Raw genomic sequence first — 16,189 nt, forward strand, 5'->3', positions numbered from 1 at the left:
ATAAATATAAGCGCCTGGTATAAGTACGTTTATATTTATCTACTGTATAAATATACTCTGTTTTTGCGGTTGATTGAGAAATGCGCTGTTTCAGATATGAAATACTTTCTTCTACGGTGATGAGAAAACATTGTAGATGACGATTGGTCTTCCAAGGATGATGCCATAGTAAATCGACTATACTGTTATTGAGTATTGTGTAATTAAAGAATGCAGGTTTCTCTGGTTCTGCAAGATATAGTTTGAATAAAATCTTTATAATGTAGAACAAAAACTCAAGTTGTTTGCTTATGTGTATTTTAGCAGTAAAAACAAACAAGAGCAAAGTATAGTACAAAATAAATAAGGACTATAAAAAAGTATTTTTGAGTACTTTTCTAGTGACACACGACATGTACGTACAAAAAAAATTATACTGAGCATAATGTCACATTAAAATAAAGACAAAAATTTTTAAAATATATATGTATACAAGGTGTTCTCAGAATTGTTATGACATCTCTCGTAGGCAGGTAAAAAGAATCGAAACTGAGTCAAAAAGTTTTGACCTATTTTTTTCTATTCATTATTTGTCTATTATTTATACTAAAGGAATAATTATTGAGTAGATCAGGCCGATCTTTAGCCAGGCGATGATTTTTAGCCACGCGCACGTCAGTGAACCGCGCGAAGCGCTCACACACACAGGCGCGTGCCTCACTGACGTGCGCCTGGCTAAAGATCGGCCTGATTTACTCAATAATTATTTCTTTAAGTATAAATAATAGAACAAAAATAGTTCAGCATTTTTTGACTCATTTTTACTCTTTCTGTTTGGTTACGAGAGATGTCACACCAATTCTGGAACACTTTGTATATATATATATAGAAATGCGCTTATATTTATACGTATTGTGTACGTTTGACTTTTTAAGTAGAATATAATTTATAAAAGTAATAATAGAAAACTGAAAGTTATGCAAAAGTTTTAAAAAGTAACGACATGTACATGTCAAGTCTGTTACTTTTCACTTACTTGTAATATTAAACATTTCCTGAAATACATTAGCCGGTGATCTCGCATCTGTATCATTTTTTTTTATCTCCGAAACCTATAACATATTAGTTTAATTTGTGTAGTATTTTAATATGGCATACATTGTTTTATTAATATATAGTTATTTAAAAATATAATTTGTTTATTACATTTTTTATATATAAATTCGTTTTCCACTGCAAAATAAATAATTTGAATGTTTTTGTTCTTACCTGAATGTTGGAACATGGTTCATGAACTAGATATAATATTCTGCAGATATAATCTTGCCACAAATCACAGAAGGTATTTATATTCACTTTAACGGAATAGGCATATTGATTGCAATAAGTAGTAACGTTATAATAAGAATCATTATTTTTTAAGGTTAAAAGTGGACGTAACCATCTCAAGTGTAATATAAGTGGCACTGAACGAGTATCAATCTCAACAATTTCNAGATTTGCTATTGCAGGTGGAGCTATTGGATNGATGTTCTTTTTAATACACGGNTTTAAAAAATAGAATGTAGAAGTAATAAAATAAAAGTATGAAATATACCTGTGGNTGGNGTTNTGAAGTNNNNTTNTTGATAAACTGAGGAATTCTCTGTACTATTATATTCTCTTATTACATAAACAGTTGCTCGATATACCTCGTTACTAAGTAGTGGTGGATTCAGTATAGTTAAGTCAATATACCAGCGCGATGTAAATTCAATTGCACTGAAATGTTTTACAGCTGTACTAACTCCGCTAATTTTTATTTTAGCGTTTAATGGTCCCGAAATCGTCGAGCAATCTTTAGGTGGCTGCCATGATAATGTCCAATTATGTGCTTCTAAGGGTGTAAACTTTTCTGTTGGTATGTCTACAATAATATTGATTATTAAAATTTTAACTCAAACACAGTGTTATACATACAAATGTATTATTACTTTGTTATATATTAAAGTCAGTAATAAGTATTTATGAGAAATAACAATATTTTATACGTACCAGATTTGTTTGTATTAAAAGTTATTTCTCCGCTATAATTGCTATTCAGAGATTCATATCCTGTCACTTTTGCTGTGTAAGAAGCGTACGGATGTAAATCTGAGAATGTGATTACTGTTTTGGATGTAGTATAGGTTTTACTAGGTGCAACCGATGTGGTTTCATTTAAATCTTCACAACCATAGTACACAGTAATCTAGGAAACATGATCATACACAACCATAAATTTATTAATAAAGTAATATTCTAAATAGTGTAATTAAATTTCCAATTTTTGTGTACACATATGCAAAAGTCAGCAGAAGTGTTTTTAGCTTACTAACGTCTAAAATCATTAATACTGATACTTTCAAACATATGTTACGTAAACTACAGGTGAAACTCGGTGCATGCTACATCGTTTCGAATCAAATTTCAATATATATAAAAGATTTACTAATTTATATAATCAAGACTGTATTATTTAATTATAATATAATAAAATCATAACGCGTTTAAAAGACAATCAACTTAATATCAAGAAAACAAAAAATGTTTCTATGTATGTCGAATTTTAAACATGTAAACGTTCAAGATACATAAAGTTACCTTTAAGTTTATTTCATACCGCACTATGCTTGAATAATCTGGAGAGTTCCATTTCAGAGTGACTTGTGTGCTCGAGTTTGCAAAATGTTGAATATCTAATACTCTTGTTGAAGCTAATGTTATTTATAAAATGTTAGAGAAACGTACTTATGTTATTTATAAAATATTAGAAAAACGTACTTATGCAATATATGAAGTTTTCATTTGTGAAATTTTTCAATCTACTACAATCATCAGAATAAAGACAAAAACTTACCGCTTCGTAATGTACGAATATTAGTGAGAAATATAAAGTTTTGTTTTATGGTTGTATGAGCAAGTCGCGGATGACTTACAATCACATCGAAAGCTGTATAAGGTGGTAAACCTGACACTTTATGAGGAAAAGTCATAACTGTTGAGTTAGAAAGATTCTCGCCTGTATTTCTATTTTGAAGAGTTACATAATACCAATGTGGTGAACATGGAAATAAGTGCTAGTATAGAAAAAAAAAAAATCAAGATGGTATATTACTTCAATACCACATTCAATACATACTAAAGTGCATATAAAGTTACGTTAGAAGTTATGTTAAATAAATAGCAAACTATGTACGTACGTGTGAATTGTTTTGCCAATCAATACTTATGCTGTTTTCCGTAGACAGTACGTTGAAAGTTTGTATCGCTGTAGTATGACAAAAAAGATATCAATATTATAAAAGTGAGTATATACTATAAAAAAAGAAGAATATAGAAAAACTTTTGCATAAAACACGCGCACAATATTGCTGGCAAAGAGTACATAAACAAACTTTACAAAAAATAAAGTTAATTATTATGATAATATCTAGTACTAAATCATAGATTTCTATATTAAATTGTGTATTATATGTATTTTTCTATACGGTTATGCATGTTTAGACACAAAACTGATTTATTTTTTATCATGCTACTTATTATATGTTATATAAAAATAAATATGTAATTATATAATAATTTGACAGATCTTATAAATTTGCACGGAACTAAACTTTATGAGATATGATGCTTTTCTTCGTGATGAATTGCTTGCAATCTTTAAGATGTAAACATTTTTCGAGTTTTACTACAAAGAAGTTTCGCGTGTTACTGAGTTAAGAGTGTAATATCGATAATAGAAGCTATACTATTAAAGAAGTCAAATGCTGCTTCAACTAAAGTGTGTTGAAAATTTTCAATGTAAATACATATAAACAATTAATTGCAAAATATAAATAAAACAATAATATTTCTTAAAGGAATCCGTTGGACAATATAAATACGAGATGCAGTTAGAAGATAAAAAATGCGAATATAAGTAAAACAAATGATAAATATAGTAATAAGCGTATAGTAATCTGTGCATATATATTTGATTAAAAAATAATTAACTTTACAATTTATAAAGTTTTTTTGTGTCCTTTTTGTCAGCAAAATTGTGATGCGCGTGTTTTATGCAAAGATGTAAAACTTTATACACAAGAGAAAAAGTATCGATACTAACGTTCGCACGCAGTTTCCACAGTTGTCCAGTTGCTTTGAATTATTGCATTTCCGGCAAATAATATGCACTTGATTGAATAAACAGAACCAGGATTTAACTTGGTGAAATATCCCGTCAAATGTGTCATATTTTGAAACAGTCTATTCCATGATTGTGAAGAAGTGTACTTATTTTCTCCCTGTAAAAAATAAATTAAAAATTTTTTCAGCTTACTTTTTGTTTGCGTAAAAGGACGTGGATATTAGAGTATTAAAATAGGTTTTATTATAATAAAGTATTATCGTAACATATCAGAATTATACTAAAGTATTATTTTATTATAATAAAGTATTATCAAAAAAACGGTTTTTGTCCATTATAATAAAACTTAGTAGAAAGTAGCATTTACCTCAATAGTAAATGAATACTTTATCTTTATTTGTTCATATTCTTTTTTCCATACTATAGGAAGTTCAGTTTTGATGCTTGTTGAATTGACAAAGACAATTTTAGGTACTGTGAGCTTCTTTATACCTTAAAAGTTAATATAGCATTTGTTTGTTTAACAGCTATTATATTGATAAAAGTGTCTGAGAAATATAAAAGTAATGTACTTTAAACTAAAAAAAGTACTAAATTACCTATATGACATAAAGGTGGCACGTAAATAATTTCTAAGCTGTTAACGCATTTGTTAACACATTCTCCAGTTATTTTGTTACATCCAAACGATTCAGACGATTTGCATAAATCGCAATTTTTCTTACAATCATAACCATACCAATTGTCGTCACATACTGCAATTACATGTACAGAAAAGTGCATTATATCGTGCGGTTCCAGGAGAAGTATTTCTTGGGAATTTCTCTTTCTGCTGCTCCTATTACCGCGCGCCGTTCTCCTTCGATCTGAACCGGTGGCAGAGACCAAAGAAGGACTGACGCGCTGTAGTAGGAGCAATCAAAAGAGAAGTTTCGAAGAAATATATGTTTTAGAACCGCATGATATGGTGCACTCTTGTGTGAATGTTATTAATGTGTATTACTAGTGTGTTATATTAAAATATAATAAAACTGTAAGTGAACTATTCCAATTTACTTACCATCAGAACATGTATCGCCTTGAAATCCTGGATAACATAAGCAACCGGTGTTGTAACAAATTGCAGTTCCTTTGCAGTTAGAAGAACTATCTAAATCATGTTTGCAGGAAAAGGAACATTCTGGCCCAATTTTTCCCTCAGGACAAACTTTGTCATCTGTGAGATAGGATTATAGTAACCCAAGTATTTTATACATATTATATTAGAAAATATTTTGTAAAATGTTATCAATTACAAATACAATATTATTGTGTATTGTTATTCAAAACAACTTCTAAAAATATAAAATGTTACATCCCAGATAACATTTTGCGTGCAAAATCGTATTCGAGTGCGTCGTCATATAAACAGCATATAATCAATAAACCTAGACAACATTTTATACGTGAATATTCAGTCATCACACAAAGACAACTTATTCGTCCTAAGTAATACACTGTCAAATTAAGAGTAAATAACTTGCAATATGTTAGCAATTTGCGTGTTATTTATTGGTATAGTGGATAGATATTAGATAGTTTCTTGTGCGCAATATGCACGCGTGTGCGCGATAAAATATGTTCACAAAGAAAATTCAGGCAAATCACATACAAGATTTACATATTTAACGCGCGCAAAACATGCACGCAAAAAAATGGTATTTAGGATGTAATAATAAAAGGGTTAATAAGTACCTAGATCTATGCTGATTGTTGGTTTTGATAAAGAACTTACGACAGTATTTTTATTGAAAAATAACTTTTGGCATGTTACATTCAACCACGAATTAGATTCATTGTTTATTTGCGAAATAACTCCTTTTCTCAAAACCTCTAATATAAGAGAAAAACATAAACCATAAAAAAGATTAGTATAAAAAAAATGATAGTGACAATGTCCTGGAAAGTTTAATTCTTTCACTTAGTACATAGTGTTACATATAAATATACAAAATCAAAACTGTGCATATATATGGTTGTACCTTTATTGGGGCATTTACGAACATCGGCTATTGCCCATAACGGAGTGGGATTAGGCTTTGTGAGTTTGGGAATTACATGGATTTTCACACCACCACTAAAGTTGACCGCTGAAAAGTTTTCATTAAATTTAATGAGTTGCCACATAGGTAAGCCATGAATCGCAGCATTTAGTGAGCCTTTAGCTGTTACAGATTTTAATATTGTATTCGTCGTTGAATGAATTATCTCAACGTCTGCATCACATTCTGCGCACAAGCCTAGTAATAATTGTATGCATATCTTTAGAGTATCAAAATGATAAATAGGACTCATTAAAATTGCATTCTTGTCAACTGTGTGCAGAAAAGAATCTGAAACGCAATATTTATATGTGAGTTTCATTTAAAGAGTTTATTTTTTAGTACAGTCAATTAAACCATTCTATATCATTTTTGCTGTTTAGAAATATTATTAGTTTGAAAATTGCATGCATAGAGAGAAAATACCATATATCTATATATATGTATATATATATATATATATATATATATATATATATATATAAACGTCCTTAAGAGGATCCTAAACTGAATCTGTTTTATCGATTGAATTTGCGGCGTATGGCGTCAGATCGTCGTAATAATTCTTTAATATAAAAAGTTGTACGTAGAAAACCAACTGCGTCCCGTTTTCGGAACAACATAAAGAACAATATAGAGCTCTCAGAAATGTTTTTAGAAGGTTAGTGTAAATAAATAGTGTGCGTGAAATGATGAATAAATAGTGTGTGTATTACAATATTGTTCTGAAAATATTCACGCGCACTATTTATATTCACTATTCATATTAGGCTTCTAAACGCATTTCTGAGAGCTCTATATTGTTCTTTATGTTGTTCCGAAAACGGGACGCAGTTGGTTTTCTACGTACAAACTGCATAACTTTTTATATATTAAGCGAATATTACTACAATCTGACGCCAAAAGCTGTAAACTCAATCGGTAAATCGACGGAGTTCGACCGTCAATTTAGGATCCCCTTAAGTATCGTAAGCAAGAAATTATTGTAGAAAAAAAAACAAAGAAAGCATTTTAAGGATTAAAGTGTATATTTTTAAATATTTTAGAAAAAATTTTACAAACTTCTTATCTTTCAAAATCCAGAAAAAAACATTTTGTGTTTTTTAAATTATCTAATTGCACGTAAGTCCAGGAAGAAAAAATCTAAACTTTTACAAAATGCATTGTATAGATGCATCTTGTAAAGAAGCTGTTGTAATTTGTGATATTGTTTTTTAAGTTTTAATAAAGGCTTTGTTATCTAGAAGCAAACAGTAAAAATATATAATTTTAATAATCAAAATTTAGCAATTAACGATTGACTGAGAATTAATCTTGGGCTCTGACGTCTTTTAAACAAATAAATGAATATACAAATAGTTGTGAAGAGCCGTTTGCTGGATGTTATGCGGAAAATATGTCTATACATATATGTGTGTGTACACACTTATAAACGAATCGTTAACACATCATATGTTAATAACATCCAGCGAACGGCTCTTTACGATTATATTTATATATTTATTTAATCAAAATCTAATTTTTTTTGAGAACTAAAATTAAATAAAATATTCTCAAAAAACAACCTCACGTTGTGACAGTATACACTTCTAGCTTTAATCTCTTTCTTTAAATGTGTTTTTTCTACGATAATTTACGGTTAAGATATAGCGAATTAAAAAATGTCCAATTTGAAGCAAATAGAAAATGTTCCTTATTGTTTTTAGCTTCATGTAAATACTTTTCATATAAAGTTAGAATAATATGATTAAATGGTGTTTTTGATTTATTACTTAAACAATTTTTAATATATCTTTGAAGTAAAAAATTATATAGAAATCAAAAACAACAAAGTTTGAAGTTCTAAATTTATGTTGTTGAGTTCTACAAAGTAGAAAAAATTGTTTGTAACATTACTATGTATATTATATTGTCACGCACACATAACCTAATGTTTATCAATTATTTTTTGCATATTTAAATAAAAGTTTTCAAGATTTTACTGTAAATAACTTATTCTCTATTATGTAACTCTCATAACAGATTCGTGTTTGACGAACAAAACTACTTTGGAAGAAACTATTTGGACTCGTCATATTACAATTTGTCCGACAACGTTTTGCTTTGTTTAGAATAAAGTAAAGTATCTAAAAAAAGTAATTTATTGGATGGAATACAAATACTTACAGTTATGAAAGCGATACAACACTTTTTTGAAATTTTCTGTTTTGATGATAAAGAAAACGAAATTGTGTAAAGTTGAGTTATACGTTTCTGTATCTTCACATGTAAGCATTCTGTTCTTATCGTTAGTATCATAAACAGTAACATTTTTTTTCCAATAATCCCATGAAATGACAAATGTTTGCCATTCAGTTTCAGATAATGATAGTAACTAGAATAATTATAAATGCTTTTATTACATATAATGCTTATATAATTATCTTATTTGTATTACATTCTCTAAACTTTTTTTTTTAATGATATCTCGTTTTTAATGTTTTAAGAAATATTATTATATGTAATCAACATATAAATTCAATTATATTTGAAATACAAGTAGGTTTTGTTACATTGCAATTGAGAAATTTTTTTATTTATGTATAAAAAATTTTGAGAAGTACATAAGTAAATAATTGTACGTATATCTTACTCTTTTGCGAATTACGTTGTAAGAACATTGTTGATCCAGATTCATGAAATCAAATATATTGCAATATTGAATAGTGGAATCCGCGCTATCGTATTTTAATGTTATCCGAAAACAACTTGTACCAAATGAATCAGATTTAGAATATTTTAAATTAATACCACAAACAAAAATCTGCACGTTCTGCCATGAACGAATTGAAATAGACATTGCCCCTGATTGTGGGTATAGTCTTAATGATGACTCAGTGAAATAATTGAATTCTTGGAATTCTGAAAACATTCAGTGTATATTATTTAAAACAATAATTACATCATTCTACAGTTTGCAAACATATAATGACGCAGTATATTCAATACTTTGAATTAATAACGGATGTAAGCTTTTACACACTGTAAATGATCTACCTTCCCATCTTTGATCAAATACCGGACCCATGGGTGTTTCCATAGAATTTGTAAGATTCCAGTTTCTTCGATCCCAAGATTCTAAACAACCTATTGTTGCGTTCATTTTGCACGTTATCGAGGTATTGTATAGATGACTACTGTGAAACTCTACAATAATATGCGCGTTTGCGGTAAGCGTGTATTCTCGAGAAGCATGATAACATATAAAATGTTTGGCTAGTGAACTACAACTAAAGATATTAAATGATTCTTAAATTAAAGTAGAATCTATTTATATAGACAGTTTTAAACGTGCATTTAAGAACATAAAAGTGAAACAACTTTGTTAAGAAAGTTTATTGTAAACAGTGTAGATGTAAAACTAAAACTTGGCGATGTTTATGAAATGTTGTAAGAATATAATAACTTACGCAAATCAGTACGATTTTTTTCTTGCTGATATCGAAGAATTAAATTGTCATTCCATACAAGTGCGCCGCCGTCGTCTTCTGAGAGACATATATATTTTCTTTCACTTACAGATGAATTGGTATGATGTGATTCTCCACGTAAAAGAATTACTTTTCCACAACTGTGAAATATTTGGGCAGCGAAAAGTAGATATCTTAACACAATCTGCATTGTCATTAAATATGTTCCACTTTCACGATCGTCATTAAATATGTTCCACTTTGTCGATCTTCATAAGCGATAAGGAAGGTCTTTAGAAAAAAATAATCGAATCAAAATAAATAGAAAATTAATCAATTATTTCAATACATATATATTTTTCACTATAAGTTAACACAATAATAGAAACACAAGCACAGCAAATATACTAGTACGAAAACTCGAATAAATCATGATTTTCTATGTGGATCTTGCACTTTTAATCTTGACCGTAGTAAACAAAATCGCTTTTATAATGGTTTCACGAATCGCAACGTGGATTATATATTTCACAAAAGAATTAGTTATACAAAAACATTTCCTGTTTCTTCGATCAAAACTAAAAAATAATATTAATAAATAAAAAAAATAATTTTTTAAATCTTTTATGTATCAAGGATTAAACACAAAACTGCAAACTACCAATAATAATTTACATATAGTTACAAACTTCGCAGTGTTACCGCGACAAGTAGTCTACATTGTAGTAAGTTTAAGAAAGCAAACTAATGGAAAGGAAATCAAACTTCCTTTAATGAATCATCAGGTTTCATATCTGTTAAACTCTTAATTGACGCTTTAGGAACACTCATTGCCATGGTCATTAACAAATCAGTAGGACTTTCCGAATAATATTTTAATTGTATATTGTATAGATACAAATGTGTAAAAAGTTTATTTTATTATATAGAGACTATTGATTAATATAGTATTTATAATTTTATGATTTAGTTTCTCGCCTGAACACATCTTGAAAAATATTTATATTAGTAATATTATTTATTATATATTAGTAATATATTGTAATGATAAAGAATTCTACAAAAAATATGTAGAACGCTTTAGATTCAATTTTTGATTAAAATGTTTTTTTTAATGACTTTTGATTAAAATGTTATTTTGTAATGACTTTAAAATTTATAAGATGGCTGGTAAAATTTATAGATAAGTGATGCTGCCACTTATTTGATGTAAAATAAATAAATTAAATTATTATGGCAAATGTGGCCATATTATGGCAATATAGCGAAAAACATTATCGGAGAGACAAAACAATAAAATGCTCTTTTTAAAAGAAAATATTTAAATTTGCCACAAACAAAGAAATTCAAATTTGCATCATATTATATTATTAAAACTATATTATACTACAAGATATATCAATAACTATTCATTTTTGGCAGAAATATTGAAGATCGTAAATTTTTAGGAGCCATATGTATATTTATTGTAGTTAACTGTGCAAATAATATTTATTTTGACTAGATATTCTCTGTACGGAATCTAAAATAACTATCTCAGATAACTATTACGATGATGGTATGAAACCTATGTCTAACGACCTTTCGGTATATATTTTTTTTAATTTAGCAGTCAAGCGTAGTTTATTAAAATTTGTTACCATGTACGTATGTATGTATTTACTTATTTATTGTTTCCCAAAAAATTACACAATCATAACCATTACATTATTCTCTTACCAACTAAACAACTTACAAAATTGATAATTTACAACTAATTTTACAACTTACGGCTAACTTACAACTATAATCTATCTAACTTGTCTGCACACACACACACTCTATTTTTAATTTAATTTAATTTTAACTCGCTTCCGGCGCTTCATTAGATCATATCTTTACTCTCCATCCTTCACACCTCACATCCTCAACCTTACTCATAGTGATTCTCAACGTCTCTTTATCCACTCTATTTCATACAACCTTTTCATCTCAATTTTATTCCCATCCCTCTTTTTCCTAAACGTCCCCATTTTTTATTATTTGCAATTTCTCTATTACTTCTTCCTCTTCTCTATTCCTTCCCAGCACTACTTCTATCAACATTCTTATCCTCCTAACTTTCTATCGTTCCCCTCTGCCCACACTTATACCACAAAAATTGATACTTTTTATATTAATTCTAAATAATCTTAATATTACTAATCTAAGTATTACTACTACAGTCGAATCTCGATAACTCAAATCTCAAGAAAAGAGCTAAAATCTTTGAATTGTAGAGGTTTCGATTCATCGAAGTGCACTTTTTCTTTCCGCGGAGCGAAAGAGAATGAACAAAATTTTCGTCTTATAGAGATTTTCGAGTTATAGAAGTTCGAGTTACCGAGATTTGACTGTATTACTAAAGACAGTCGTCTTCTCAGCGTTTTGCCACACCTCCATCTCGTTTTGCGACATCATCTGTTCCAATACTTGTCTCGTTCTTCTGTAAATATTATACACACTGCTTTGTAGATGAAATTGATAAATTATTTTCTACTTAATTACAACTGTTTGATTTCTGGCATAAAAAGATCCAAAAAAATAAGTAAACCGCATGCATTTATATATTTATGTATTAGTATTAATATTTAATAAAGTATTTAATGAAGTAGTATTTAATGAAGTAGAATTAGTATATTTATGTATTAGTATTTAATGAAGCAATATGCTACCTTCGATAAATAAAAAAAACTGTGACAACTATAATAAGCAGTAATATTATAGAAATAGAAAGCCATATTTCGTAAATCGGTGATGAATCTGAAACTTCTCCGATGCTAGTCCATAGTTTAAGCATAGTCATTTCATTAGAAATCCGAAATATTGATCTTTGTTCTTTTAGAATAACTATTATCTCATATGATCGATTAGGCTGCAATGGGCAATTCCTAGCTCCTCCGTAAGTTTTGTTGTCACCAACTATAAAAGTATAATTGTTGCGAGCAATCTCATCTGTCTAAAATAATAAAACATTAACTCTATGTGTGTGTGCAGAAAGAGAGAGAGAAAGAGAGAGAGAGAGAGAGAGAGAGAGAGAGAGAGAAAGTTGATTCAAAAACTAAAAGCAACAGTTTTTCTTTTACCTGCTTTAATTGCTTACAGTTAAAAGTGCGCACTTATTTAGTACTTATNTATTTAATATATCTATTTGTANATAAGTAAATAAATAATTTGTTTATATTGTCTATTTTTATTACTTAACATGNTCAAATGTAGAAATGTTTTTGAAATTATATTAAAATAATACACAAACCGTGATCTCAGCAGCTTGCCATCCGACATCATTCTTTTTTACATTCACCTGCCTTAGTAAATTTTGAGGTATTTTCGAATAATTCTTGCACCGATTAGGTCCTTTGACAATAATGTGCATACCACTATCATACGTGTCATTAAGAACATGCGGCACTTTTAACAANATCGTAAAACTAANTTCATCCGGTACGTCGTGTAAAACGTCATCGAATCGTGCGGTTGACGGTGTCTGTACATTTACATAATTATATAAACTGGTCTCGTTTGTGATTGTCATAGATCGAATATAGATTCGATACANTGTCGATGGGTATAAATGTAAACGCTCGGTATAATTACGCATATATTCTTCTACTGAATATTCATATTTCTTTTCCTTGGTTGATTGAGAAATGCGTTGTTTTAGATATGAAGTACTTTCTTCTACGTTGATAAGAAANCATTGCAGGTGACGACTTGTCTTCCAAGGATGGTACCATACTAAATCGACTATACTGTTATCGTGTAATGTGTAACTAACAGATGCAGGTTTGTCTGGTTCTGCAAAATAGGTTTACTATAATCTTTATTACAAACCTTATCATTCTTAGAAAACCAAACTTAAAATTNTTTTCTCATTTGTATCTTAACAGTACTAAAAGTAAGAGCAATATATATATATATATATAATATAATACGCTTATTAAACATTGATTGTAAAAAAGTGTTTCTTGTTACAGTTGTTGCTGCACTCGGATGTACGATAATGAAATGAATACTACAACAGTGTGAATTGTAAAAAAAGAAGTTTAAAAAAGTACATTATATATAGATATTGTGTTTAAGTTCTTAAATGGAATGCAATTTACACTACTAAAAATAGAAAACTAGAAGTTTTGAAAAAGTTGTAGAAAGTTTACCANATGTATGGTATGTATCTTACTNCCCTTACTTGTAATAGTAAACATTTCCTGAGATACACTAGCAGGTGGATGGTAATCTGTATCGATATTATTCATCTCAAAAACCTGTACCATAATATTTCAACTTGTGTAGTATTTTAATATACATTTTTTATGAACTTATATGTAGTTTTTCATTTATTATATGTATAGTTCTTTTTGTAGCGCAAAAAAATATTTAGAGTATTTTTATTCTTACCTGAATGGTAGAACATTTTTTGTAAAGGTTTACGCAAACATAATCATCCCATAAATTACAGAATTTATTAATTGTCATTTTAATAGAAGTGACATAATCATTGCAATAATTGGTAACGTTATAATAACGAACTTGATTTTTTGTAGATGAAAGTGGAACTAACCATCTCAAGTTTAATATATGTGGAACTTGACGAGTATCAACCTCAATGAGTTCTAGATTTGCTATTATAGGNGGTGCTGTTGAATCNATTTTCTTTTTAATACTAGGTTTTAAAAAATAGAATGTAGAAGTAATAAAATAAAGTATGAAATATACCTGTGGNTGGCGTTCTGAAGTTNAATTCTTGATAAACTGAGGAATTCTGTGTANTATTATATTCTCTTATTACATAAACAGTTGCTCGATATAGCTNGTTACTAAGTAGTGGTGGATTCAGTATAGTTAAGTCAATATACCAGCGCGATGTAAATTCAATTGCACTGAAATGTTTTACAGCTGTGCTAACTCCGCTAATTTTTATTTTAGCGTTTAATGGTCCCGAAATCGTTGAGCAATCTTTAGGTGGCTGCCATGATAATGTCCAATTTTGTGCTTTTAATTCTGTAAACACTTCTGTTGGTATGTCTACAAAATGTTGATTATTATAATTTCAACTCTCAAACACAGTGTTATACATTAATACATATTGTTATATATTAAAGTCAATAATAAGTGTGTATAAAAANTAACAATATTTTATATATACCAGATTTGTTTGTATTAAAAGTTATCTCTGCGCCATAACTGCTATCCTGAGATTCATGTACTGTCACTTGTGCTGTATAAGACGCATATGGATGTAAATCTGAGAATATGATTTNTGGTNTGTTTGTAAATTTTTTAATAGGTGCCACAAATGGTGTAGGTAAATTTAAATCTTCACAACCGTAGTACAANATAATCTAAAAAGAAAAANCATTATTACGATAAATATTATTATTACTANGTTAATAATCTAAATAGTGGTAATTTATTTTGGTGTTCAAAGTTAGAAGCCTTTATTTTCATAAAATGGAATAATCGCTTTTTAAGTACTCATAGTTTNTATAACNTACGTAAACAATAGATTCTTAAAGAAGTAATTATAACAGAAAAATACTACTTTCTTTTTACTGTAGTATTCTTTTATACACACCACGNTTTCTTTACAACTTATTGCTCTAAACACAATGATAGCTAGCCAACAGCATCTTAGTATTAAATTACTCTTGAGACCTTGATGAAATGAACTAATAAAATGTTCTCAAAGAAAAGTATAAAATTGACACTAATTTGATTCACACTCAAAGATCATTTTTAACATTATTATTCATAATTTTTTAGTAATATTAGTATTTTAAATATTAATTATATATTATTCTAGTTAAATAATAATTATATTTTAAATATTAATTATTTTACATAATATATTACATATTATTAATGCAACACACTGCGAAAACATTAAATATATAGAAAGATACCTTATCAGTATACTACGTAACTTGAGAAAACTAGAATAAGCAAGCGAAAACGATATGCACGCTACATCATCTTGAACCGAACTTCTATACAAAGTGTCTGATAAAGATCGTTCGTAGGCAGGTAGAAAAGGTAAAACTGAGTCAAAAAGTTGTAAACCATTTTTTTCTATTACATATAATAAAAGAGTAATTATTGAATAAATCAAGCCAATTAGCGCCGAACTTTAGCCGGGCGTATGTCAGTGAGTTGGGCTGAGCGCTCACGCACACAAGCGCGTGGTTCACTGACGTGCGTTCGGCTAAAGGTCGGCGCTGATTGACTTGATTTATTCAATAATTACTCTTTTATTATATGTAATAAAAAAAATGATTCAGGACTTTTCGACTCAGTTTTACTTCTCCTACCTACCTACAAACGATAATAAGGTCCTTATCAAACACCTTGTATATTTGAAAGATATAATACCTTATATAATACTGTATTACTTAAGTATAATACAAACAATGCGTCTAAAAGACACTTAAACTAATATCTAAAAAACAAAAGATGTTTACATATATGTTGACGTTTGAACACGTATAACTACAAGTTACATAAAATTACCTTTAATG

The 16,189-nt window shown here is 28.8% G+C and overlaps 3 protein-coding genes across 5 annotated transcripts in view; all 3 read right to left on the reverse strand.

The window, feature by feature from the left end:
* Window positions 1-105: 105 nt before the first annotated feature.
* LOC109858060 lies at window positions 106-10,363 on the reverse strand (the record flags this gene model as incomplete). Its single annotated transcript, XM_020434948.1, has 19 exons — window positions 10,346-10,363; window positions 9,657-9,947; window positions 9,244-9,393; window positions 8,840-9,108; window positions 8,374-8,581; window positions 6,148-6,498; window positions 5,861-5,998; window positions 5,187-5,342; window positions 4,726-4,881; window positions 4,494-4,618; window positions 4,106-4,283; window positions 3,201-3,268; window positions 2,858-3,077; window positions 2,602-2,714; window positions 2,014-2,209; window positions 1,577-1,885; window positions 1,249-1,496; window positions 1,016-1,091; window positions 106-228 (listed from the first exon to the last, which is right to left on the reverse strand). Coding segments are annotated over exons 2-19 (3,301 nt in total), but the record flags the coding sequence as incomplete, so codon positions are not given.
* A 972-nt stretch (window positions 10,364-11,335) lies between these two features.
* Window positions 11,336-14,309, reverse strand: LOC109858056 (receptor-type tyrosine-protein phosphatase F-like). Of its 3 annotated transcripts, none has more exons than XR_002250567.1 (5): window positions 14,073-14,309; window positions 13,864-13,939; window positions 12,931-13,472; window positions 12,350-12,596; window positions 11,336-12,120 (listed from the first exon to the last, which is right to left on the reverse strand). XR_002250567.1 is itself a non-coding variant. In XM_020434935.1 (5 exons), exons 1-5 carry the CDS (start codon window positions 14,148-14,150, stop codon window positions 12,015-12,017), a joined length of 708 nt encoding a protein of 235 aa, XP_020290524.1. In that variant the 5' UTR covers window positions 14,151-14,309; the 3' UTR covers window positions 11,336-12,014. The 3 variants fall into 3 exon arrangements, 2 of the variants coding, with proteins under 2 accessions (XP_020290524.1, XP_020290523.1); XM_020434935.1 differs by having other exon boundaries at window positions 13,272-13,472; XM_020434934.1 differs by having other exon boundaries at window positions 12,350-12,633.
* Window positions 14,310-14,397: 88 nt separating this feature from the next.
* Window positions 14,398-16,189, reverse strand: part of LOC109858057 (platelet endothelial aggregation receptor 1-like) — a 5,726-nt gene continuing 3,934 nt past the window's right edge. Inside the window, exons 7-8 of the mRNA XM_020434937.1 lie at window positions 14,821-15,016; window positions 14,398-14,699 (exon numbers count right to left, since the gene is read on the reverse strand). Coding sequence (XP_020290526.1) covers window positions 14,994-15,016 — 23 coding nt within the window. The 3' untranslated portion in view covers window positions 14,398-14,699; window positions 14,821-14,993. The remainder of the gene's footprint in view (window positions 14,700-14,820; window positions 15,017-16,189) is intronic.

The sequence above is a fragment of the Pseudomyrmex gracilis genome, unplaced genomic scaffold (genome assembly GCF_002006095.1).
Source record: "Pseudomyrmex gracilis isolate BER0280 unplaced genomic scaffold, ASM200609v1 scaffold_184, whole genome shotgun sequence".
In the NCBI taxonomy this organism is placed as follows: Eukaryota; Metazoa; Arthropoda; class Insecta; order Hymenoptera; family Formicidae; genus Pseudomyrmex; species Pseudomyrmex gracilis.